Raw genomic sequence first — 27,453 nt, 5'->3', positions numbered from 1 at the left:
TGCGCCATCGACCACTGGCCGCTGGGTGACGACACCTACAACCACGAGGGTCGGACACGTCCGACGTTGCTCCTACGATCATGATTTGAAGTTAGCTACCCTCCAAGGAAAGCTAATATGTTTCGAGTAGAAAATCCCAAGGAATGTTGGCTAGTCACCAGGTTTATGATTACATGATTGGTTTAGAGTTTCTGAGTTGAGTTTGTAGTGCAGAGTGAGGGACTCTGGTGTCCATAGTTGCTTAGTCACTTATTGTTAAGCAGATTTAGAGGGCTTAAGCTAGTGATCAGCATCTTCGATTTATATGTAGCAGAGTAGTCTCAGGATAGCAAATAGAGTTCTCATGTGATGAGAATGAGATTCTTTATTATCGTGGAAGATTATGTGTGATCCTGAGTAACATCCGATCCGAGAGGAGTTACTCCAGGAAACACACTGATCCAGATTTGTGATACATCTGGGTGGTAACCGATGTATAAAGACTTGAAGTGTTCCTATTGGTGGAACAACATGAAAGATATCAGATTTTGTAGCTCGATGTCTAATTTTTCAGCTAGTGGAGGCTAAATATCATAGAGTAGCAGGATTGTTTCAATAGATTCAGATACCATAATAAAATGATATGGGAGCATATCACAATGGACTTCGTGTGGGGCTACTAGGACACGGAGAGCACATGATGTGATTTGGGTAATCCTTGATTGGTTAACTAAATTTGCTCACTTTTTATTGATCCGTAGGACAGATTCTTTGGATCAATTAGTAGGATTGTACTGTAGAGAGATTACTAGACCTCATGGTATATCTCTGAGTATTGTATCAGATGAAGATCCATGATTCACATCATGGTTCTGGCAGATTTTATAGCAAACCATGAGTATAGAGCTCTGTTTTAGTACAACTTTCTACCCTCAGACTAATGGACAGTCTGAGTGTACTATACGGACGTTAGAGGATTTACAAATAGTGTGCATTATGGATTACATAGATAGCTGGGAGGACCACTTATGACTAGTAGATTTTATCCACAGTTGGCTAGACAGTAGTGTGGGTATAGCGGAAGCAAGGCAAGCTCATTACTCATGGAGTCACCACTATCTACTTGGAAGTAGATCATCATGTAATTTTATTAGGGAATCTTAATCCCTTACTACTGGAGATTTGTCAAGATGCTAGGATTGAGTTGTATATGAGTATGTTGCTTAGTTGTTACCCTCAGATGAGGATCCTTGAGTTGAGCAGTAAATTTTGGAACCAATTTCTAATTAGTAAGAGAAAATGTAAAATACAATAATTAAATTCTAGGGGTTTATCAAGAAAATTTCCTTATATAATTTTTTGGAAATTTTTAATGAGTCTTTTTATATTTTATGGGGATAAATGAGATAAAGAAAAAGTCTATTTTTGCTACCTTATTTAAATGAGTAATGATTTATTTTCTGAAAAACTCTTTTATTTCCTTAACCCTAAAAGCTTCGCTCACCGATTCTCTCTTCCCCTCTCGCGCATCACCATTCTTTCTTCCCCAGATTCACTGTCGCCGCCCTGATCACCTGATGTTGTTGTCCTCATCGTGCCACCAGTCGCCAATTGTCGATTGTCGCCTCTGCCCACTCGAGATGCGGGCACCCTGCCCCTGTTTTCCACTGCGCAACAACCACCATGATTCCTCCAGCGATTGTCGCTCGATCTTGTCGCCATCGCATGGTCACAACCGCCCTGTTGCTGCCTCATCTCGTGTCCGGCTACCACGGGCAAACATGACTACCTGCAGCCATTGCCCATCCAGTTTGGGGGCCACACTGGCAGCCTGCCCTTCCACATAACGCACCTCAGCCATCCAGTTTGGGGGCCACACTATCGCATTTCTTTGACCTCCCCTGTTGTTGCCTCTCTTTACCCGTAACTAGCTCAATCATGGTCGCCCTCTTCGTGTATGGCCAGTTTGACGATGCCACAGATGCTGCCGTCATGAGAGGCAACACCTTGACCATTATGAGAGTCACAAGACTCCCCGTGGTGCTGTTGCCCTCTTCTCCACAGTCACCACTGCGATTTCACTGTACTGGTGAAGGAGAAGGTATTGGTTTCCTAATAGGGCTAGGATTATGTTTAATAATTTGTTATATGATAGAATTGGCTATGATTTTGTGTGTTATGTTGTAGGATTCTGATTTAAAGCAGACTCTTGGACGTGAAGACAAGTAGCATGATCTACAGTTAAAGGTGAGTCCTTCCTTAACTTTTATAGTTCATAAACTTAGTGCATGAATTATCTGATGGATTAGGCTATTTTATCTTTACTCTACTCTAGATTGGTTCATAAGTTTGATACTTATGCTTGTCCTTATATTTTGATCTATTAGATATGTAGGTAGTCTCATTTGTTAGACTACGGTATATATATATATATATATATAGTATCATACAGTAGTCTAGTTATAGGCTTATGTTGTGCATTTATATTATAGTATGGTTATATACTTAGGCTCTTACCTACAAGTTATTTAGATCATATGTAGTATAGATGTATACTTATGTAAGGGCATATATGTTCGTGAGATCATACTTACCTATACTTGATAGAAATCACTATTCAGGGGTAGCATATCCCACTAGGCTATTGTCTTCGGATCACCATCTAGGACTACTTGATCTTGATCCCATTGTTTATTATATGTATGATGATACCATGAAGTTCGAGGAGATATTATGATTAGATGGCTATGATCTCCTTGGATTGAGATTGTTACTATTGTACTTGCTATTATGGTACCTAGACACATGTTATTAGACTTGTTATTTAATGCATGCCTATGCATTTAAACTGCTCATTAGATCATATAGTAATCTTGAGCTATCGTATGTAAACTGTAGTGAATAGTTAAATATCCTACTAGACTCTTTACTTGTTATGTAGGCTCAAGCCTACACATTGGTAATATTATATCTAAGTATAGGATATCGAGTATCCTACTAGACCCTTGGTTATTATTTAGGCTCATACCTATCCACTGTTGATTTTAGATCATAGGGTATCTTGAAGAGCATTATCCTCGGATGGATTGTTACTGCTTATTTGTCATTATGGTTGGGTATTTGTATATGTCATGTTTACTCATGGGACCATCCATGGTAAAGTATTCTCCCGTAGACAGTAGTCACTTATATATATCCTGTCTATCCATATGACGATATGTGGTAGAGCATTTTCCTGTAGACAGTGATTGTTTACATACCTTGGCTGTCCACGGGAATATCTGTGGTAAAGTGTTCTCCCGCAATCAGTCGCTGAGGTGCTAGAGAGTTACCTTATTCTATTCGCCCACAGGACCATCCGTGGTACTGCAGATAATGATTATTTACATACCTTGACTATTCATGAGACTCATTCGTGGTAGCATATTATTGTGCTAGTCATGACTTGTTATTTGCTGATTATACATTTATTTGTGCAGGGTTGGGATGTACTGTAGGTACTCTTGATTTAATGGTTATACTTAGTTGAGAAGGTTAATAAATGTCATATTATGAGTTATGTTTTTGCTTAGCAGATGATTATATGGGTACTCTCACTTTTATTATAAGTATTTCTCTTGAGACTGCTTCTTTTGATCTCCTTATATTATTATCATGTACTATCTTCTTGTACCCGCGGAGTATGTTATACTCACTACCCCTTGCTTTCTTTTTTGTTTCCAAGTTAGCAAGTAGATGATATGTCATGTCGCTCAGAGGTCCTAGTTGTCAGTCCCACATCACATCGAGAGTTTTTGTTTATGCGGTTACTCTTACTCATGCTTTGTCTTTCCGAACTAATTCATATATTGTATAACTTGTGTGTGGATTTCTGGACTTGTTGTGTTATTTTGTCTGTTGTATATTTATTGAGGTAAGTTGTACCGGTACACAGTCTAATTTCTTATTTTGCATGGTTGTGTTAGTTTTCAATTGTGTGGGCTATAGATATATATTGCCTTGTGGCCATGCATCCAAGTTTCATTTGTCATTGTTACAAGGGAGGTGCTACCCGATTTTCATCGGACAACCTTACCCTCGGGACGTGACATTATGAGATTATATTGGAGTGTTGTGTTTGCTCGTGTTGCTGCTCAAAACAAGCCTAAAGCTGACCTACTGTCAATATCTGTTACCATATTGCAAGACATGTGGTGGCAACAAAAAGTATGATGGGCGGTTAGGTAGACTTTCCTAACTACTAATATAATGTCACGATTTCTGTTTGATACTATGCTCATTGACTATGCATCAACAGCAAAGAATCTCTTCATATGATCCAAAAATCACTCTCATATAGACCCACATTCAACTTCAATGATTCAAAAGGCCACTAGGAGGTAATGCCAAACCACGAGCACCAACCTCGAATCAGATATAGCGACACCACTGATTCTCGATTGATGGCGAGAAAACTAATAATCGGATACAACACAAGCACCACCGAACTCTAGAGTTTCTCCAATAAAAGATCTCTTAACCTTTAGGAAGAGAAAATAGAACTTATTCTTCGAATACCTCTCTTCACTCATTATATCTCCTTAAATACATAAACTTTGCTAATAACAAAGTTTAATTAAATAAGTATGCATTTAAGTGCCATTAAACAAATACAACTAGGGAAATGAATAAAAGGTTGCATTTCATTTTGACTAGGAGTGGCAAAGAGTCATTCTCCTTTCTTGGTCTTGGATTCATTGTCAAACTCTGGTCTTCCTTCCAGTTAAGCAGTGTTACGAATTGTTGGCTTTCAATCAATGAAATATCTTCCATAGGATTTTGTCTTATGCAACTCATATCATCCTCCCTTTGTTGAGAAGGATTTTCCCTCAAATCTTCGAGTCTAATGTCATCCTCGTACGGAGATAAGTCCTGAACATTGAATGTAGCTGAAACATTATAGTCTTCAGGAAGCTCCACACGTAAGCATTATCGTTGATTTTTTTTTTTCAGGATTTTGAAAGGCCCTTCAGCTCGCGGCATTAACTTTGAGTTGCATTTAGCTGGAAAACACTCCTTCCGTAAATGTATCCAAACCAAATCTCCTGGTTTGAATATGATAAGCTTTCTTCGTTGATTGGCACGTGCCTGATATCACCCATTTTGACGTTCAATTTGCGCTTTGATCTTCTCATGGAGGCTCTTTATCAATCTGGCACGTTCTTTCGTAGCTGCATCAATGACTTTTTTTTTGTCGGAAATGGAGTTAAATCAACAGGTGTTAATGGATTTACTCCATAGACTACTTCAAATGGAGACTTCTTTGTAGTAGTGCTGGGAGCACGATTATAAGCGAACTCAGCATGCGCGAGCTTCAAATCCCAATCGTGAAGGTTCTTTGATACCAGAGTTCTTAGGATAGTAGTCATCGTTCGGTTTACCACCTCGGTTTGACCATCGATTTGTGGATGACATGTCGTACTAAATACTAGTTTAGTACCCAACTTATTCCATAGCGTCTTCCAAAAATAACTCAGAAATTTAGAGTCTCGATCGGATACGATGGTTCGTGGCACACCATGTAGTCGCACAATCTCTCGGAAATAAAGATCTGCGGCTGAAGAGACATCGTTTGTCTTTTGACATGGAATGAAATGAACCATTTTTGAGAATTGATCAACGACCACCATAATTGTATCTCGACAGCGTTGAGTTCTCGGAAGACCAAGAACGAAATCCATGCTCACAAACTCCCAAGAACGCTTGGCCACGGGCAAAGGCATATATGGAACTTGAGGCTGCGATCTACTCTTGGCTTGATGACAAGTAATACATCGGCTGACAATAACTTTGACATCCTTGATCATGTTCGGCCAATAAAAATGTTCTTGGAGCATGGAAGAAGTCTTCTCTATGCTAAAATGTCTAGCCACACCTCCTCCGTGTACTTCTCGATTTAAAAGCTCTCGAAGAGAACATCTAGGAATGCAAAGCTTATTATTTTTAAATAGAAAATCATCATGGATTAAATATTTACCAAAAGCATCTCGAGAGCATTCTCCATATGCTGCAGAAAACTCATTGTCACTAGAGTAGAGTTCTTTCAGAAACTCGAATCCCATAATTTTAACATCGAGCGTAGATAATAACACATGTCTTCTAGAAAGTACGTCCGCGACAATGTTCGCTTTTCTTGACTTGTGCATGAAAACAAAGGAATATGATTGAAGGAATTCTACCCATTTGGCGTGTCAGTGACTCACGTTGTGCTGTCCATTAATAAATTTAAGTGACTCATGATCAGTATGAAGGATAAATTCTTTCAGAAGGAGATAATGGCTCCAATGCTCCAGTACTCGAATGACCGCATAAAACTCCTTATCATACGTAGAATATTTCGCCCTTGAATTATTTAGTTTCTCACTAAAAAATGCAATAAGGCGACCTTCTTGTTGCAAGACTCTGCTAATCCCTGTCCTGGAAGCATCGCATTCCACTTCAAAGACTTTCTCAAAATCGGGAAGTGCTAATACGAGCTCCCCGAGCCTTTCTTTGAGGGTCTCAAAACTACGCTGTGCGGCGTCTGTCCAAATGAATTGATCTCCCTTCAAGGTCTCTGTCAGAGGGGTTGCCAGAGAACTAAAATTACAAATAAATTGTCGATAGAACGACGCAAGACCATGGAAACTCGGTACGTCATGGGCTAAACAAGGAGAAGGCCATGATCGAATTGCCTCGACCTTACTCTCATCAACACGGATATTGTTGGCAGAAACAACATAGCCAAGGAAGACAACCTGTGGTGATAAAAATCTGCACTTCTTCAAGTTTCCGAAAAGTTTCTCTTGCCGTAATGTTGTAAATAATTCTCGAAGGTGTTGAATATGCTCTTCTTCATTCTTGCTGTAAATAAGAATATCATCAAAGTATACGACGATAAATTTATCGAGAAAAGGCCTAAAAATCTTATTCATAAGACGTATGAAGGTGCTTGGGGCATTAGTCAACCCGAAGGGCAAAACAAGCCATTCATATAACCCGCCTCTAGTTTTAAAAGTGGTCTTCCACTCGTCCCCTTCTTTCATGCGTATTTGGTGATAACCACTACGAAGATTAACCTTGGAAAATACTTTAGCTCCATATAGTTCATCAAGCATATCATTAAGACGAGGAATCGAAAAACGATATGTCACCATAATTTTATTAATAGCACGACTGTCCACGCACATCTGCAACGAACCATCTTTCTTTGGCACGAGTATAGCCGAAACCGAACAAGGGCTCAAACTTTCTAGAACATATCCCTTTGCTATTTAGTCGTCCACTTCTTGTTGAAGTTCCTTAGCCTCCTTTGGGTTGCACCTATAAGCTAGTTTGTTCGGCAAGGATGCTCCGGGTATAAGATCAATTTGATGTTGTACGTCTCGCAAGGGTGGTAGTCCTCTGGGCATTTCTTCTGGAAAGACATCATTAAACTCCTCTAAGAGCTTATGGACAAGGGGATGCAAAGCTTCTTCGGTGCTTTTAGCAACTTCGACAATCATCAAAAAATAAAATAGTTCTGATTTTGCTAGAATAGCACGAACCGTTGCTTTATCAATGAGAAGTGTTGGCTTGGAAGAGATAGCAGACAACCCTACTTTTTCAGGTGCTATCGGCATCAGAATAATCTTCTTTCGATCCATAACAAAAGAATAGGTATTTCAAAAAAACCATCATGGATGACACACCGATCAAACTGCCACGGGTGACCGAGTAGAAGATGACAAACATCCATTGGAACAACATCACAAGTTACCTCGTCCTTATAATGGGTGCCAATTGAGAAAGATATGAGGGCTTGTTTTTGTTGGGTTTTTCGGGCCGCGAAAACCGCTTTTTCGCGTCGCGGAAACCCCGAAACTCCCTAGCCAACGGATCCGTGCAAAGAAAATTTTTTCAAAAAACTACGAGTACGAGTTTACCTAGATCTACACTTAGATCTACAAGGGAAAAATGTTATACCTTTGAAGCGAAGCCCTTCGCAATCCCGCAAGTTCAAGGTACGCCGGATCTCAAGATTGTCAATGTAGACAATCCTCTAGAAGTATCCACACGAACAAGATGTGTTCTCTAACACACAAGGATGGAGAAGAGAGCACCACAAGTGTTCTAGTACTTTCTAGGGCTCTCGGATGGGAATGAAAAAAAAAATATAGAGAAGAGAAATAGAATGGATCTTATGAACACTCTTCTTCTTCTTCTTCTATGTGACAATCACTCTACCTTTTTCTTCATGAAACTCAAACTCATTCACTTTCTTTCTTGCTTGAAAACTTTCGGCCAAGAGAAGAGGAGAGGGAGAGCTTGAGGAAAGCTTGAGGAAGAAGAAGATGCAATTAACCTTTAATGAAAAATAATGAATCCCATTTATTTTGAGTGGCCGGCCACATCAAGAGTAACTCCTCTCATTAATGTGGCGGGCCACATTAAAGCAAAGGAGAAGATGTAACTTCCATTAGGTGGCACAATCATGTATTAACTATGATGATGTGGCACATCATCATTGGCCACTCAATGCCAAGTCACACATATGATGTGGCATAAAGTCAAGTCAAACTTGACTCTTCCTCTTCCTCTCAAGTCAAGTCAAACTTGACTTAATCTCTCTCATGGTTGATCTAATCCAACCATTTAATTCAAGTCAATTTAATATAATGAATCTAATTCATTTAATTAAATTGATTCAATGAGTCATAATCTAAATTAGACTCATTGAACACATGAATCAACTTGAGTCCAACTCAATTAGCCCAATTAGGATTACTCTTAATCCAATTTAATTCATCAAATGAATCTAATCATCTTGGTTCATCATATGAACCTAATCTCCATCCACTTGTTCTTTGTGTGTGACCCAATAGGTTCTTGTAACGTTGGCAATGCCCCTAAACTCATTTAGAAGCATAAGTAATGAGCGGTATCTAGCAATACATCATTACTACCCAAGTTACAAGAATGTTGAGATCCAACATCACCTTGTGACTATTAATTGTGACTCCTCACAATATATGACAAGTGTCCTTCTATCCTAGACATCTAGATTGATCAATGTGAGACATAGACCGTGTCATCCTCTAATCAATCTAAATCTTGAACTCCAAGTAGACTCACTCAATCAAATGAGCTCAATATCTCATATTGACTCATTTGGGCATGGTCATACACTTCGTGGTCTCACTCTATCAAGAATATCGATGTCTCTCCCGTCATATAGGAGGGATAGATCTCATCTACATCACTCACATCCCTCCGCATAATTTGTTACATACCCAATAATCGCCTTTATAGTCCATCCAGTTACGGGTGACGTTTGACGAAATTAAAGTACATAACTCCTTATGTAGGGAACCATGGTGACATCAGGTCTAAGGACTAGTAGTCATACTAATAGCCACATGAGAAAGTATATGACACTCATATAACGATCCATGATACTTTCTCATGGCGGGTCATTCAGTATACATTCTCTAATGTCAACTTGATATCTCTATATCCATGACTTGTGAGAACAAGTCATCGAGTTGACCTACATGCTAGTCTTATTGCATTAACATTGTCCCTGAATGTTAATACTCGACTAGGAATGATTAAGAGTAGTGTTCCCTATATCATCTCACTATCGATTCAACCAATCGATTGATATAGGTAAGAACCTTTTACTCAAGGACGTTATTATACTTAGTTTATTTGACACCAATACAAGTAAGTATAATAACCAAAAACCAAATGCCTTTATTTATATAGAATATGCTACAACAAGTTCATAATACAATCATTGGCTCTAGGGCTCTAGCTAACAATCTCCCACTAGCACTAGTGTCAATCAGTGTACGCTCTAAGCCCCAATGACCTAGTGTGACCATCATGCTTCCTCTGTGCCAAAGCCTTGGTCAAGGAATCTGCGATGTTAGCCTCTGTGGGTACTCTGCAAATCTTCACATCTCCTCTCTCGATAATCTCTCGAATGAGATGGAAGCGCCGTAGTATGTGTTTGGTCCGCTGGTGTGAGCCAAGTTCCTTCGCCTGTGCTATAGCTCCATTGTTGTCACAATAGAGCTCAATAGGGTCAGCAATGTTAGGAACCACCCCAAGTTCAGTGACGAACTTACGAATCCAAACTGCCTCCTTTGCTGCCTCTGATGCAGCAATATACTCGACCTCTGTCATAGAATCATCTACTGTGTCCTGCTTCGAACTCTTCCAGCTCACAACACCACCATTTATGCAAAACACGAACCCTGACTGCGATCGATAATCATCTTGGTCGGTCTGGAAGCTAGCATCACTGTAACCCTTTACAGCTAGCTCATCATCGCCTCCATATATCAAGAAATATTCTTTAGTCCTTCTTAAGTACTTAAGAATATTCTTGACTGCTATCCAGTGACTTTCACCTGGATCTGACTGGTATCTGCTCGTCATGCTCAAAGCATACGAGACATCAGGTCGAGTACATAGCATGGCGTACATGATAGATCCTATGGCTGAACCATAAGGGATCTAATCCATGCGGTCTCTCTCCTCTCTAGAAGAGGGACCTTGAGTCTTCGAAAGACTCACGCCATGTGACATCGGCAGAAACCCCTTCTTGGAGTTCTGCATGGTAAACCGAAAGAGTATCTTGTCAATGTATGTACTCTGACTTAGGTCAAGCAATCTCTTAGATCTATCTCTATAGATCTGTATCCCTAGAATGCGGGATGCCTCACCTAAGTCCTTCATTGAGAAACATGTCCCTAGCCAAGTCTTGACAGACTGTAACAAAGGGATGTCTTTCCCGATGAGTAGTATGTCATCCACATACAATATGAGGAAGACAACTATGTTCCCTACAACCTTCTTGTAGACAGAAGGTTCATCTTCGTTCTTGATGAAACCAAACTGTTTGATTGCATCATCGAATCGAAGATTCCAACTCCGAGAAGCTTACTTTAGTCCATAAATGGACCTATGCAGCTTGCATACTCTGCTAGTATGCTGTGGATCTACAAAACCCTCAGGTTGTGTCATGTACACATCCTCGAGTAGGTTTCCATTCAGAAACGCGATTTTGACATCCATCTGTCATATCTCATAGTTATGGTAAGCTGCAATAGCAAGCATGATCCGAATGGACTTAAACATCGCTACTGAAGAAAAGGTTTCATCATAGTCAATACCATGAATCTGCTTGAAACCTTTAGCTACCAAGCGACCCTTATAGATAAGTCCATCCATGTCTGTCTTTCTCTTAAAGACCCACTTACACCCAATGGGTTTTACCCCTTCAGGTGGATCAACCAAAGTCCATACTTGGTTGGTGTACATGGATTCCATCTCGGATCTCATGGCCTCTAGCCATTTCTCGGAATCTGGTCTCATCACAGCTTCTTGATAGGTGGTAGGCTCATCCTCTATGAGCACAACGTCATCATGGTCAGACAAGAGAAATGAGTATCTCTCAGGCTGACGACGTACCCTATCAGACCTGCGAAGAGGTATGTCTACTTGAACTGGTTGTTGTTTCTCAACTCCTTGTGGAACAACATCATCCACAACACTTTGTGGTTCCAATTCAACTTCCATCGAGGCTTCAGTGCTATTGTTCGCATCTTGAACTTCTTCAAGATCGAACGTGCTCCCACTAGTCTTTCTAGAAAGACCCCAGTCTTTGCCACAACTACCTTGTGCTGACTGGGAATGTAAAAGTAATATCTCTTAGTTTCCTTGGGATATCCAATGAAATAGCACTTGTCGTATTTAGGTCCTAACTTGTTTGAGACTTGACGTCGAACGTAAGCCTCACAACCCCAAATCCTCATGAAAGACAACTGGGCATCTCTCCCAGTCCATATCCTATATGGTGTCTTTATCACGGCTTTGGATGGAAATCGGTTGAGTATAAAAGCTGCCGTGTCTAGAGCATAGTCCCAAAGGTATGTCGGAAGATCTGTGTGACTCATCATAGATCGTACCATATCTAATAGGGTACGATTCCTCCTTTCGGATACACCATTCCACTGTGGTGTTCCAGAAGGAGTGAGTTGGGATAGAATCCCACACTTAGCTAGGTAGTCACGAAACTCATGGCTAAGGTATTCTCCACCTCGATCGGATCGAAGTATCTTAATACTCTTGCTAAGCTGGTTCTGTACTTCATTCTTGAATTCTTTGAACTTTTCAAAGGATTCTGACTTATGTGTCATCAAGTACACATAACCATATCTACTAAAGTCATCAGTAAATGTGATGAAGTACCTATAACCGCCTCTAGCAACGACATTGAAAGGGCCACATACATCACTATGTATAAGTCCTAATAAATCAGTCGCTCTTTCGCTGTGCCCACTAAAGGGAGTCTTGGTCATCTTGCCTCGTAGGCATGACTCGCATATCTCATATGATTCAAAATCAAATGAGTCCAGCAAACCATCCTTATGGAGATGGGATAAGCGCTTGTCATTTATATGACCTAAGCGACTGTGCCAGAGTAAGGTTTGGTTCATGTCATTTGACTTGAACCTCTTGGTATTTATGTTATAGATAGGGCTCTCAAGGTCTAGAATATAGAGTCCATTCATCAGAGGTGCACTACAATAGAACATATCGTTTAAATAGACGGAACAACATTTGTTCTTTATTGTAAACGAAAATCCTTTCTTATCAAAACAAGAAACTGAAATTATGTTCTTAGTCAAGGCAGACACATAACAACAATCATCTAATTCTAGTACAAGCCCAGAGGGTAGAGATAGATAGTAAGTTCCTACAGCAAAAGCAGCAACCCGTGCTCCATTGCCTACTCGTAGGTCTACCTCACCCTTCGTCAATGCCCTGCTATTTCTCAGTGCTTGTACATTAGTACAAATGTGCGAAGCACATCCGGTATCTAATACCCATGATGAAGAAATAGAGAGGTTGACTTCTATAACATGTATATCTGAAGTAGAAATCTTATTTCTCTTCTTCTTAAGATCTTCCAGGTATTCTTTGGAGTTCCTCTTCCAGTGCCTTGCTTGTCCTTGATATAGGTGACAAAGATGTTCAACCATATCGTAAGCGCCCATCAACTCATGTTGCTTCTGAAGCTCAGAGTTCATGGTCGCGAGCATAAGATAGGACACATCTAATGCGTCATCTTGATGCTTCTTGTAAGCATTTCGGTCTGCTCGCGTGGCAGTGGCAGGAGGAGCTTCCGGAATGGACTTCTCCAGAACGTACAGTTTACGTTCTTGGGTGAGAACTATTCTCAGGTTCCTGTACTAGTCCAGGAAATTTGCTACATTGAGCTTGTCCTTCTTAAGGACAGAACGCAGAGAGAAGTTGTTCGTGTTTGACGTCATGGAAATTCTACAATAGAAATAAATGCAGAAATAAATATCATATTCTTTTAAATCATTTAATTAGGCCTTCAACTAAATGATGCTCCCACTGAATTCTATAATTCATGTGGGACAAGATCCACATCATACTAACCCTTGAGTTAGCTTTGGCTAATACGCCCAAGATTTAGTATGATCGATAGGTAACGATTACCAATTACATCTCTATGCAACTATTGTTTATAGGATCATTATCCGTAGTTATATTAAAACTTGAGTTACCTTTGGCTAATACGCCCAAGAATTAATATAAATGTGATTTATGTCCTATCTTTCCAACCGTTAGAAGAATGCCTATAGTTGTACTCGATCCAACCGAGTTAACTAGTTATTCAATCTAATTGGGTTGTACTCACCCATGCGTTGATAGGCGGGACCAAGATTGTCCCTCCGTACCCTACCAAGATAATATGTGTTGCTCTTTTTTGGCAGATTCAACAACACATGTGATCGAGGTAGTGATAGGTATCACGGCACGATAGGCATTAGAGTTGACGTGATTTAGATCTAATCTAAACATCGATGTTGTATCATATACTAGATATAGATCTAATCTAATCGATAGGGTGCATCTTGTACACGATGTAGATATAATCTAATCATAAAGGGTGCATCTTGTGCACGATTTAGATCTAATTTTAATCGTTAGACACTAATTAATTACTTAATTAAACATGCATCACATACACAAATAATTAACTAAATTTTGTGATTATGTCATGGCCCTACTACGATCTTCTCAAGCCAATGAGAAGATCGGATGGTCAACCTAATGTCAACAGCTTCTCAAGCTCCTTCCTTTGACCACCTCGTGTTGCTCGCGCCCTCCTCGTAACTCCGTCTCGAGTGGACCTTCCACCGCTTCAAAATTTACATTACAATTTTTGAAACTTGAGTTACATTCGAGTCTAAATCTAATTTACAACCAGAATATAAATAGGGAGGCACGACGCGCAGGTCGCGTATCAAATACAGCACACACAAACACATGACGGCACGCAGGCCGTATTATAAATTACAACACAAATCCAATCATATTGGGTCTTTTTGGGCCATGACTATCACAAAAATAATATATAATTCAAAATTATATATTTTCATAATTTTCTGTAATTTTTCATAATTTTTACAATTTTTATGAGTAAAATTTTCCGGCGGTCCCGTTTAGCGGTTTTCGGGCACAATCGCGGAACGAATCCCCTTGCGGGGCCAGGGGCAGCGCCCCTACCCGCGATCTAACCATCGCAAGGGTTCCTTAGCAATCCTACAGCGCCTTATCCCGCTGTCCCAAAAAGTTTTGGGGCGAAACCAAGCCGTTTTGGAAAAATCTTCCCGGTAGCCGAAGCATACAAGTGCCGAAACACTTGTGCTTCGCTTCTACGAGAAAATTACCCATAAACACCTAAATTTACAGAATTTCACAGAATGTTTATTTTTCATAAAAACCAAAATAAACTCCTATTCATCTTCGCACGTGGCTCTGATACCACTGTTGGGCTTTTCGAGCCGCGAAAATCGCTTTTTCGCGTCGCGGAAACCCCGAAACTCCCTAGCCAACGGATCCGTGCAAAGAAATTTTTTTCAAAAAACTACGAGTACGAGTTTACCTAGATCTACACTTAGATCTACAAGGGAAAAATGTTATACCTTTGAAGCGAAGCCCTTCGCAATCCCGCAAGTCCAAGGTACGCCGGATCTCAAGATTGTCAACGTAGACAATCCTCTAGAAGTATCCACACGAACAAGATGTGTTCTCTAACACACAAGGATGGAGAAGAGAGCACCACAAGTGTGCTAGCACTTTCTAGGGCTCTCGGATGGGAATGAAAAAAAAAAGGATAGAGAAGAGAAATAGAATGGATCTTATGAACACTCTTCTTCTTCTTCTATGTGACAATCACTCTACCTTTTTCTTCATGAAACTCAAACTCATTCACCTTCTTTCTTGCTTGAAAACTTTCGGCCAAGAGAAGAGGAGAGGGAGAGCTTGAGGAAAGCTTGAGGAAGAAGAAGATGCAATTAGCCTTTAATGAAAAATAATGAATCCCATTTATTTTGAGTGGCCGACCACATCAAGAGTAACTCCTCTCATTAATGTGGCCGGCCACATTAAAGCAAAGGAGAAGATGTAACTTCCATTAGGTGGCACAATCATGTATTAACTATGATGATGTGGTACATCATCATTGGCCACTCAATGCCAAGTCACACATATGATGTGGCATAAAGTCAAGTCAAACTTGACTCTTCCTCTTCCTCTCAAGTCAAGTCAAACTTGACTTAATCTCTCTCATGGTTGATCTAATCCAACCATTTAATTCAAGCCAATTTAATATAATGAATCTAATTCATTTAATTAAATTGATTCAATGAGTCATAATCTAAATTAGACTCATTGAACACATGAATCAACTTGAGTCCAACTCAATTAGCCCAATTAGGATTACTCTTAATCCAATTTAATTCATCAAATGAATCTAATCATCTTGGTTCATCATATGAACCTAATCTCCATCCACTTGTTCTTTGTGTGTGACCCAATAGGTTCTTGTAACGTTGGCAATACCCCTAAACTCATTTAGAAGCATAAGTAATGAGCGGTATCTAGCAATACATCATTACTACCCAAGTTACAAGAATGTTGAGATCCAACATCACCTTGTGACTATTAATTGTGACTCCTCACAATATATGACAAGTGTCCTTCTATCCTAGACATCTAGATTGATCAATGTGAGGCATAGACCGTGTCATCCTCTAATCAATCTAAATCTTGAACTCCAAGTAGACTCACTCAATCAAATGAGCTCAATATCTCATATTGACTCATTTGGGCATGGTCATACACTTCGTGGTCTCACTCTATCAAGAATATCGATGTCTCTCCCGTCATATAGGAGGGATAGATCCCATCTACATCACTCACATCCCTCCGCATAATTTGTTACATACCCAATAATCGCCTTTATAGTCCACCCAGTTACGGGTGACGTTTGACGAAACTAAAGTACATAACTCCTTATGTAGGGAACCATGGTGACTTCAGGTCTAAGGACTAGTAGTCATACTAATAGCCACATGAGAAAGCATATGACACTCATATAACGATCCATGATACTTTCTCATAGCGGGTCATTCAGTATACATTCTCTAATGCATACCCATGTGTCAACTTGATATCTCTATATCCATGACTTGTGAGATCAAGTCATCGAGTTGACCTACATGCTAGTCTTATTGCATTAACATTGTCCCTGAATGTTAATACTCGACTAGGAATGATTAAGAGTAGTGTTCTCTATATCATCTCACTTTCGATTCAACCAATCGATTGATATAGGTAAGAACTTTCTACTCAAGGACGTTATTATACTTAGTTTATTTAACACCAATACAAGTAAGTATAATAACCAACCAAATGCCTTTATTTATATAGAATATGATACAACAAGTCCATAATGCAATCATCAAATGATTGGCTCTAAGGCTCTAGCTAACAGTTTTGTGACTCGAACTTCTCGATCTTGACTCAACCATTGGAGTTTATATGGATGAGGATGGATCGTCGTGGGTAGCAGCAACTTCTCTATCATGGTTGTGGAAACAACGTTGATACAACTTCCTCCGTCGATTATAATATTGCATACCTTCTCGGACACCGTGCAACGAGTTTAAAAAATTCGCTCCTAGTGATCTTCCTCCTGAGATATTGCATTGACATTAAGGCTACGTTTGGTTGGGTGTAATGTAATCTAGCTTGTAATGTAATCAAATTTGTAATGTAATCTTGATTACATTACTACGTTTGGAAATGTAATGTATGTAATATTTGATTACAAGGATGATTACATTCTTTTGTTTGGTATCTATTATTTTTTATCAGGAATGTAATTTGTATTATTACAAAATGACAAAAATGTCCTACGACCTCTACTGACGGTCGCCGCACTTCTGCCGGAGCTTGCGGCAGCTACCGGCCGCCGCCGACCATCGCCGCCGCCCGCAGACCCCCGCCGCCGCCGGCGGTCGGCGATCGGCCGGCGGCGGTCGGCGGCGGCGGTCGGCGGCCGGCGGCGGCAGTCGGCGGTCGGCGGCGGTCGGCGGTGGGGGTGGGGGCCGACGGTGGACTAAGGGTATATTCGGTATTTAAATTTTGGTGGGACGGTGACCTCGTAATGTAATCGGATTACATAGCATTTGCTTTGTAATCTGGATTACAAAACTTCACTACATTTTGTAATCCAGATTACATTACATTACAAGTTTAAAAGTGAAACAAACAAAATAATCTGCTTTGTAATGTAATCAGGATTACATTACAAGGCAGATTACGCCCTACCAAACGCAGCCTAAGAGTCCTTCATAGAACCAATAATGTACCTTCATCCGCGACTTCTTCTATCTCTTTGATGTCTTCATCCCACAATGGATTTTCAAATGTTGTGGCTTCCTCTTCTTCGACAACTTCGCGAATAATAACAGTCCGTCTGGTGGGACATTCGGCTGCCATATGATCAAAACCTTGACATTTAAAACACTTTCGAGCGCGACTCACTTCCGAGGAAATTGCCTCTACCTTCCCCTTCCCTTTGTTTGCAGAATAGGAAATTGGAAGGTCACTTTTAGACAACGAACTCCCTTTGTTGAATGACACCTTTGCAAAAGATTTATGGGGGCTCTTCTTTGATAACTACTTCTCAATCTTCTAGGCAAGTTTACATACATCGACAAAAGACCAATATGATTGAAGTTCAACTGCATTGGAAATAATACCTTTTAGCCCACTGAGGTAGCGAGCGATTATTTGTTCCTCTTGCTCCGTAACATCACAACGTAGCTTCAATTGTTCGAACTCATAAGTGTATTCTTCAACGCTATGATCTCCTTGTTTCAAATTATGGTACTGGAGAAATAAATCTTGACGATAATTTAACGGCAAAATTTTTTTGTGGAGTTCTCGTCGCATCTTCTCCCATGTATGGATTTTGCTTTTTCCTTTTCGACGACGTTGATGATTAAGATTTTCCCACCACAAGCTCGTATATTTACGAAGCTTGAGGGTTGCCATTTTCACCCTCTTCTCATAAGAAAAGTCTTCATATTCGAGCACTCATTCGATAGTAAGCAACCAATCAAGGAATTCCTCGGGAACCATTTCCCCCACGAACTCTGGAACATTCACCTTCATCTCATTCGAACGCTCAGAATGACGATCAATTCATCTTTGCCGAGGAGACTCAGGACCATTTCCTCTATTGTGAAAAGGATTCACCTCTTCTCCTGATGACTCACGCTCAAAGTTTTGACGAGAATCATTAACTTGCATTGTTTGTATTTGTTGCTGCAATTGTTGGACCTGTCTTCGCAAGTTCTCAATCTCGACATCACTAAGGTCACGCTCCTAAACCACAGCTTCACCGTTAGTTGGACGTCGACGTCGATTTGCCATCAACCTCGCTCTGATACCAAAATGATGCCAAATCGCGAGCACCAACACCGAATCAGATACAGCGACACCACCGATTCTCGATTGATGGCGAGAAAACTAATGATCGGATACAGCACAAGCACCACCGAACTCTAGAGTTTCTCCAATAAAAGATCTCTTAACCTTTAGGAAGAGAAAATATAACTTATTCTTCGAATACCTTTCTTCACTCATTACGTCTCCTTAAATACATAAACTTTGCTAATAGCAAAGTTTAATTAAACAAGTATGCATTTAAGTGTCGTTAAATAAATACATGCAACTAGGGATATGATTAAAAGGTTGCATTTCATTTTGACTAGGAGTGGCAAAGAGTCATTCTCTTTTCTTGGTCTTGGATTCATTGCCAGACTCTTGGTCTTCCTTCTAGTTAAGCAGTGTTACGAATTGTTGGTTTTCAATCAATGAAATATCTTCCATAGGATCTTGTCTTGTGCAACTCATATCAGGAGGGCATTATCATTAGCATTAATTGTTGTAGCCATCAATGACACACCTGGATACTTTCCTCTTAGATGTGTGATATTAATTCTGATCAATTTGCATAGATAAGACTTGAATACTCTTCAGCAATCTTCGAAATCCCAAAAACAGCGCTGGAACTGATTATCACTATTCCTATGTATTGCCACATAGGTTTCAAGATCTCTGACTCTTAACTCACGTAGATATAGTGGAAGATTAATATATGCTTGGTCATAATCTCCAATGACCTTCTCCATCGCTTTATCCCGAGCTATGTATACTTTTCTATATGATATGGTCACTCCAAAACTAGCTTTTATATCTGTTATAATCATACTTGGTTTGTACTGTTCATTAGCAACAAATTGCTCTTCAACAAAAGACGCTACAAAGGAGGAAGAGCATGCTTGAGGATCATCACTTTCCCTAATGGTGCCACATTGGTGTTCCTTTACATATTTTGTAATAGTAAACTCTACATCCCTCGAGTAACTACTCTTCATATACATAGTTGATTGAAATAGATGACTTTTATTTTATTTTTTTGGATGTCAACTTGATTATACCTCATATGTTTAATCATGGCATGTTTCATAAGTGCATTCTTAAACTCTTGTCGAGATGAAAAAATCTGTCCAATACAAAATTCACGCTCATCTGTTGCCTCTTCAATTGACCTTTGGAGCAATCGAGAATTTAAAATATATGGATCATCAGCTATTAGGAACTCCTCCTCTAAGTCACTGTACTGGTCTAGGGGAATTTTCTATTGTTCAATCTACATATCATCAGCTAAGAATTCTTGTACATCTGTATTGCATTGTACTTTCTCTCTAATTCAGTTATAATATCCTTCCTCCTCACTCCAAGTAGGCTCAAAGTAATCAGTAAGTATTATACAAGGATTCAGAAGCTTATCTTCTAAAATACTTGTTTCTTCATTTAGATCAAATGTCAAATTATTACTTGTATTTCTATTTGTGTTCTACACACCACTATACTCAGAAGATAATGAAATATTTATTCTGGATAATTCTCCTACATTAGCTCTATGTCCCATGTAAGAATTTGCATCAAGTGTATTCCATATCTTAGAGATAATTTCTTCAGTAATATGATCGTCCCTAATAAATAAATTACAACATAATTTAGCAAACTTACAACTTCATAATCAAGTGTTGTTATACATATTAATTTAGCAAAGACCAAGTAACGATAGATATGGTGTACATATTAGATTTTCATAATTTATCAGTGGTTGTGACACAATCTGACTGATAGACCTAGGGTTTTTATAATTTTGTATAATTTCAACCACTAGGAAGGGTTGAGCGAGGAAAATATATATATGATGTAAAAAATAAAGTTTTGACCAAAGATCACATTAGACCTGATATGATCCGATATCAAGCCCATGTTGGGCCTGATATAATCATCTGACCCAACATGAGCCTGATATGGGATGATATCTGACCTAATACGGGTCTAATATCATCCCATATCAGGCTTGCATTGAAGCAGAAACTTCTCATAACGTTAGACCACCACTAAGAGCCCTAAATAAACAATGGAGAACACAATTTAACTCCTTGCAACACCAAAAACTCACAACACGCTAAATGGATGTAATCAAATAAGTTTAGGTCTATCAGTGGATTTTAGTCAAAATTTATTGATGGACCTAGGGTAATTAGATTCTTGCAAACTCCTAATCACTACGAAAGGTTAAGCGAGGAGAAGGTAGATATGATATCAAACTAAAATTTTGATCAAAGAAGAAAGTGGGCTTAATATGATCACATATCAGGCCCAACATGCTGATACCTATCATATCAACCTAACATGTATTAACAAGGTCTAGCTAAAATATAGTATCATAGTGGAGCACCTTGCAAACCGATTAATGGAGTACATCATATTGCAGGTGTTGTTCAATATTTATTTACCACACATCCAATAACACTATAAACATGATTTTTGTCATCGCCTTTTGGTACCAAACTATAATTTTTTTTACATGGCAACCCTATTTTATAGTAATAAATTTATACATACATAGCTAAATCTTTAACTGTTTTCTTCTACTAATTTCACTTTTGTTAGAAATTTGTCCTTCAACGCTGAGGTTCTTAATCATTGTTATCCTTTAAACTTGTCTCTTGAAACTCTTACGACGATATCTCTAAACCTTAAATAGTCTTTTGCAATCCCGCCAAATAGCACGAGAAGGTATGACAAGCGGAGGAAGTTTATGATCGTTTCGTGTTTATAAGACCAGAAAGAGGGATGAAGGGAGAGAGGGTGAGACCACGTGCATCTGAATCATAAAATGATTTTCAATTTAAAATATGACTTGAATGTTTAGAAAATGGTGAATGAGAAATGAGAAGAGGAGGTTGGCGGGAGGAGTAAAAGAGAAATTATATATTTTTTTTTGAGTCCTTTGGTATAAATAGAATTGTGATACATCTTTTGGTAAATACCATATTCAACATGCGCCTTTTGGTAAAAAGTCGGAAAAAAAAAAAACATAAAATTTAAAATATTTTTTGTTGTAAAAAAAAGTGAATATAAACAATATTAAAATATTAAAAATCGTGGTCCTCAGCATTGAATCATATATAAAAATTATTAGATGGATTTAATGATTTGAGCCAAATTACTAACACAGCTAAAATTATTACTTTTTATCTATATCACTTTCTTATAAAATACTTGCTCCTAAATTATTGTCCCTTTAATTTCTATTATATATTTAAAAATATATTTTATAATAATTATTAAAAATTTATCTTTTAAAAAAACTATTATATTTTTTAAAAATTTTAAACATTCATAACTCTTTTTTTAAAAAATTATACCATAATTTATATCATCTTGTTAGATAGAATTTTTAATATATTTTTTAAAAATATATTTAAAAGTTTTGATAAAAAATATTATACAATTTAATTAATAGAGTATAAATTTATACAATAATTTAAAAATTGAGCAAAAGTCAGATGACATTTTTCTCTCCAAATTTGGACGGTTCATTTTATCTTCTTTTTTTTTATTAAAACAACGTCTTATTCACTGTTTAACCGTATATAGTTACTCAATTACTTTTCAATAGTTTCTGAACTATTTATATTATTGGACAATCATTTTGAATAGGTCTAACGTGTTATAAAAATTTCGTATCTACTATAAGAGATATTAAGTAAAAAATATTTATATTATAATAATTATATTTTTTTATAACTGTTATAATATAGATTCAATTTTATTCATCTATTATTTATGTGAAAATATAACAATTACAATTATTATATCAACTATAAAATTATAATGGTTACAATTTAGATTTAACATGTTGATCTAAAATTCATATTCTATAATAATTATAAAATCATAACTACGGTAATATATGTAGCAAGTATAATTTCATAATTACTATAATGATTCTTTTAAATACTACTAAATAATAATTGAATAATTAGATACAGCTAAGAGAGGCGTACTTTTAATAATTGTTGTGCCCTTAAACAATGAGATCAGATCCTGGTAAAAAAGTATTAGATCAAGATATTAACCACTTCAATTAAAATCAAATTGTAATTATAATTCAATCATAATTAATTATGATCTGTTTTTAAATTCATCGCTCTTTCTATATTATATTTTAAGTCAGATGACAAAGGATCCTTTAAGCACCTAACAACTTAACCACTTACCACAAGCATTGGCCTCTTGACGGACTCTCATTATTTGTCTTAACTCAAACTATAACTTAGGGGAAAAGTAAATTAGATAAAGATTATAATTATATGTGCAATCGTAATTATAAAAGGATCAACTTTTAGTCTAATTTTTCGTGGACGAGAGAATCTGATCTCTTAAACAATTAATTTTTATCCTCATTTTTATGTACTGCATTTGGCAATAACATTATTTCTTACTGAGCCACCGCCACCGCCACCTCCACTCCACTCTCCACTCTCCATTCTCCACTCTGCTCCAGCCACTCTCGGCAGCAGTACGTTTCCCCTCACTCTTCGACGGCCTTCGATTCCGGCCTCCCTTAGGGTTTATCCATCTCGCAGCACTCCGATCCCCCTAATGCGCTGGCGGAGACCTGTCTCCCAGCGGTTCCTAGCACCGTAGGCTCCTCAAGGAGGTTCCCCGGCAGCGGATCTCCGACCTCCCACTCTGTTGCTTCTTCCCTTTCCTCCTCGAGCGGATCTTGTCGTTTATAGCTTTGAATCCCGAACATACGTGTCAGGTCAGTGTAAATTTGACGCAGTAGTTTCGTACGGGAGAAAAAAAGGTAGGATCGATATTCTTGGGTTTTTGGCTTTTGTCTTCAGAAGCGAGTTCGCTACCATCTGTTTCTCTTTCGCGTTCGTTTCAATGGAGTTCCTCAAGATAAGAAGCTTTCGAGGCATCGGTAAGTTTAAAGTGAAGAAAGACTCGAATCAGGATCGGGATCTGATGAATCTAGACCTGGAAAAGCCAAATGACGAGGTATTGGACACAATGCCGAAAGCAGATGTTTCTGATCATGTTGTGAAGGCGGTAGAGGATGAAGATGACGACGATTTCGTCACCAATGAGGTGAAGCGGCGTCTGAAGGAGCTGAGGAAGAACAGCTTCATGGTGTTCATACCTGAAGAAGGATATCCAGAAGAGGAAGAGGGGGGAGGGAGCAGCTCGAGCGGGTGGAGAGAGTCGGAAGAGGGTGGCGATGCTCCATGGTGCACGTTTAATGCAATTTATGCTAAGTACACGGAGCGGATGACGTTCTTTGACAAGCTGATGGTCAAGAGTCTCAAAGAAGCTGGTATGCTCTGCTGTTAGCCAAAATTATAATTCTTGATCCATTTCTTAGAAGATCAACTCATTTTATGATTTTTTTTTTTTCTCGCGCATTGCCTGATCTATTCTGTAATTACTTTCCTCAAATCTGCTCGGTTGTCAATGCAAAAAGCCTGATGCTTAGATATATTTTATTAGTAGTAATTTTGTATCAGCATATTTCTGTGTAGTCCTTTCATTGTTATAAGCTGATTTTTCTCTAGTGAAATATGCAATGGGATGCAGATAGGTCACTAAGATTTTTTCTTGATGAAACCTATATTATATGCTGTTTTAAGCTTATGGAACACACAACATGATAGGATCGTTGGGTGCTTCAAAACATTCACAAAGCTCTTTGTCAAAGAAGTTGTATATGAACCTGCTTAACCTCCCTATCAAGGCGCAAAATGGACATTGTGATGGCAATGAAATTCTTAGAAGTCAGCAGGAAGATAGCCCTTGTGAGAATCTTGAAGCTGCTTATGTTTCACAAGTTTGTTTAAGTTGGGAGATTCTCCATAAGCAATACATGCAACTGAAGGACATGACTTTGTCTCAGTATGAAAATGAAGCCTCTTACAGCTATGCTGCTCAAGCATTTCAACAATTTCAGGTTTTATTGCAGAGATTTATTGAGAATGAACCATTTGAGATGGGAACCAGGATTGAGGTTTTTGCCCATGCTCGGATCTCACTGCCTAAGTTGCTTCAGGTTCCAAATTGTTTAGGTAAATGAAAGACTCAATTTTTATGCCAATTAAACGTAGCTTTTCTTCATCTATTGTTCAATCAAGTATCAAATGGATCACTCCTTTGATAATAAACTTGCATCCATTTTAATTTGCTTAATAAAATCTTTCCCATGTTAATAATTCATTGGAAACAGCCTCTTGCAATGGTAAAGTTGTTGCTATGTGACCAAAAGATCACGGGTTTGAATCTTGGAAACAACCTCTTGCAAAAAGCAGGGTAAGGCTGCGTACAATGGATCCTTCTTCAAGACCCCGCATGCCGCGGGAGCTTCGTGCACCGGGCTGCCCTTTTTTTTTTTTTCATAATTCATTGGAAAATTTTGAGCCTATTAGTATTGCTCTCTTCATTGGAAAGAAATAACTTATGCTGGATAAAATATAAATGGTTGTATTGAAGGTCTTCTTGTAGGACTTCATTCAGTATATATTGCTTTGGATATGTGAATTGAATTGCTATGTGTTGTAGGCATCTGGAAAATGAAAAATTGAAGGACCTATGTTCTCTTATAAGTCAGTCTTGAAGTTGAGGATAAAAATGATAATAGTTACAATGAGGTTACTCTTGGATATACTATTCCTTGATTCACAAGATAGTTTTTCAGTTACTGTCATTAATTTTAGCAGATAAAGAAGTAATGAATAGAGACAAGAAAGAAATATATGAATCAATAATCCCTATGTGTAGTGTTTTTTTTTTTTTTAATAATTATTCTCCCGTCTAATTTAGAGCATCCAGTAATGTCTCTTAATGCAAATACTTCCTATTTTAAGATTAAGATGCATACTTCTTGCCCTATACATTATATATCACCTAAATTGATACTGGTTGTAAAGGAATAGCTTTCTAAAAGTTGTTTTTTTCTAAAGAAAATTACTTCTAGCACAGAAGTCAGTAATAGAACCTCAGTTATGTTTTGCTAGTTACTGAACAAGTTCATACCATCAAGTATCTCTATTGCTGTTTTATGTAAAATTTATCATGTAATGTTCTCTTATATGGTTCATTCATATAGAAACAACATTCAAGTAGTGTAAATTCCAGACTGTTCCATGTTCCTACACATTGTATTTTTCAAGGATCAATTTTAACTTTAGGGAATAGCATTGTGATATCAGGAAAATTGGCCTGCGAATGTTATGTCTACTATCAAATAGCACTAGTTTAGTTCCCAAAATGTTGCTGATGAGGTGATATTGAAAATAATATGATAATTAGTGGCATTCACGGACTATCAAATTTTAACTCTATGGGAATATGAACCATATTATCTACTGTGCTTGTGCTACAAATAATCTACCAGCCAAAATCAGGAGCTATTCTGTTTGAGTAGATTTCTTCTTTTCAGGTATGAATGAGAAAGGAGTAGAAGATTCAGATGAGCCAGTTCTTGCCACTGACCTCATTAAGATAATTGAGGAATCAATACTAACATTCCTCCTTTTTCTACGGATGGACAAGAAAAAGTCTGGCTTCCTATTTCAGGTGCAAAGCTCTAGGAATCCCCTTCAGCAGTTGCAAGCCTCCTTTGAAAAGGTTTGTCATCTGTATACCACATCATGTCATCAGCAGCTCAGGTCACTCCTAGCAAGGGTTTTACCGATCTTCTATTTGAAATTGTATGTCTATTTTTATGACAGATTGTGTCTGTGTAGGTAATTCCTCCACAAATTCTCTTTTTTTTCCTTTCTAATGAACTACTTAAGCATGCAAGAAGACATGATTTTATCCAACTATTTCCTTTTCGACTCTTTTAGTCAGTAAACAGAATTTGTCACAGGATGGCCAATCTTTCCATGCGCCCATTTAACACATTGGATCCTCTGTTCTATTCACCTGTAAACTACATGAATGTAACAGGCTACGTGTTTAAATGCAGAAGGAGATTAAAGTGAAAGAAATACTCAGAAGGAAGAAAGGCTGGAAGAAGAAAACCTGGCCAGAAACTGAAGAGGAAGTGGAGTTGCTTTTTACTCTCGTCGATATCAAAGTAATCTCAAGAGTTCTGAGGATGAGAGGACTGACTAAGGAGCAGCTGCTATGGTGCGAAGAAAAGATGAGCAGACTTGACGACTCGGACAAGAAGTCCGGCAGAGTGTTATCCTCCAACCTCTTCCCTTGTTAAAGTTGCACAGTTCACTTCCTCCAGCTTTAGTATATCTGCTCTGCCTTTCCCTGTATGAAATAACAGAGACAGGAGCATCTCCAAGTTCGCTGTTTTCTGTATCTCCAGCCTCTCTGTTCTCTCAGTTGTCCTCGAATATGAATGCTGTTTGAGTTGAATTAGTAATTCTACCTATAAATTGAGAAATCAATATAATGCGACTGTTGCTTTCAAAAACAACGAATTGCTTTCTTCATGCGGCGTGGAGACTTCTCCACGTGGCGTAGTTGCTTTCTTTGGTGTAGCTGAAGAATATTAAATTCTCATCTAGATTTCGATTTTCAGCTGATACCGCGCTTTTTAATTTATTAGAGTGATTAATGAAAAATTTGGTTCAAATTGATCGTCACAGATTATCAGTAAAAGAGTGTCAAATCTATTTATGG

At 38.3% G+C, this 27,453-nt stretch overlaps 1 protein-coding gene across 1 annotated transcript; it reads left to right on the top strand.

Moving 5' to 3' along the window:
- The first annotated feature begins 23,218 nt into the window (after positions 1–23,218).
- On the top strand, positions 23,219–27,218 carry LOC122028093. Its single transcript, XM_042587110.1, has 5 exons — positions 23,219–23,578; positions 23,664–24,136; positions 24,474–24,881; positions 26,252–26,439; positions 26,783–27,218. Exons 2-5 carry the CDS (start codon positions 23,707–23,709, stop codon positions 27,026–27,028), a joined length of 1,272 nt encoding a protein of 423 aa, XP_042443044.1. The 5' UTR covers positions 23,219–23,578; positions 23,664–23,706; the 3' UTR covers positions 27,029–27,218.
- The last annotated feature ends 235 nt before the right edge of the window (positions 27,219–27,453 follow it).

Source organism: Zingiber officinale, chromosome 10A (assembly GCF_018446385.1).
Source record: "Zingiber officinale cultivar Zhangliang chromosome 10A, Zo_v1.1, whole genome shotgun sequence".
Lineage (NCBI taxonomy): Eukaryota > Viridiplantae > Streptophyta > Magnoliopsida > Zingiberales > Zingiberaceae > Zingiber > Zingiber officinale.
The sequence above is the reverse complement of the archived record's forward strand: the minus strand, read 5'-3'. Positions and strand labels throughout refer to the sequence as shown.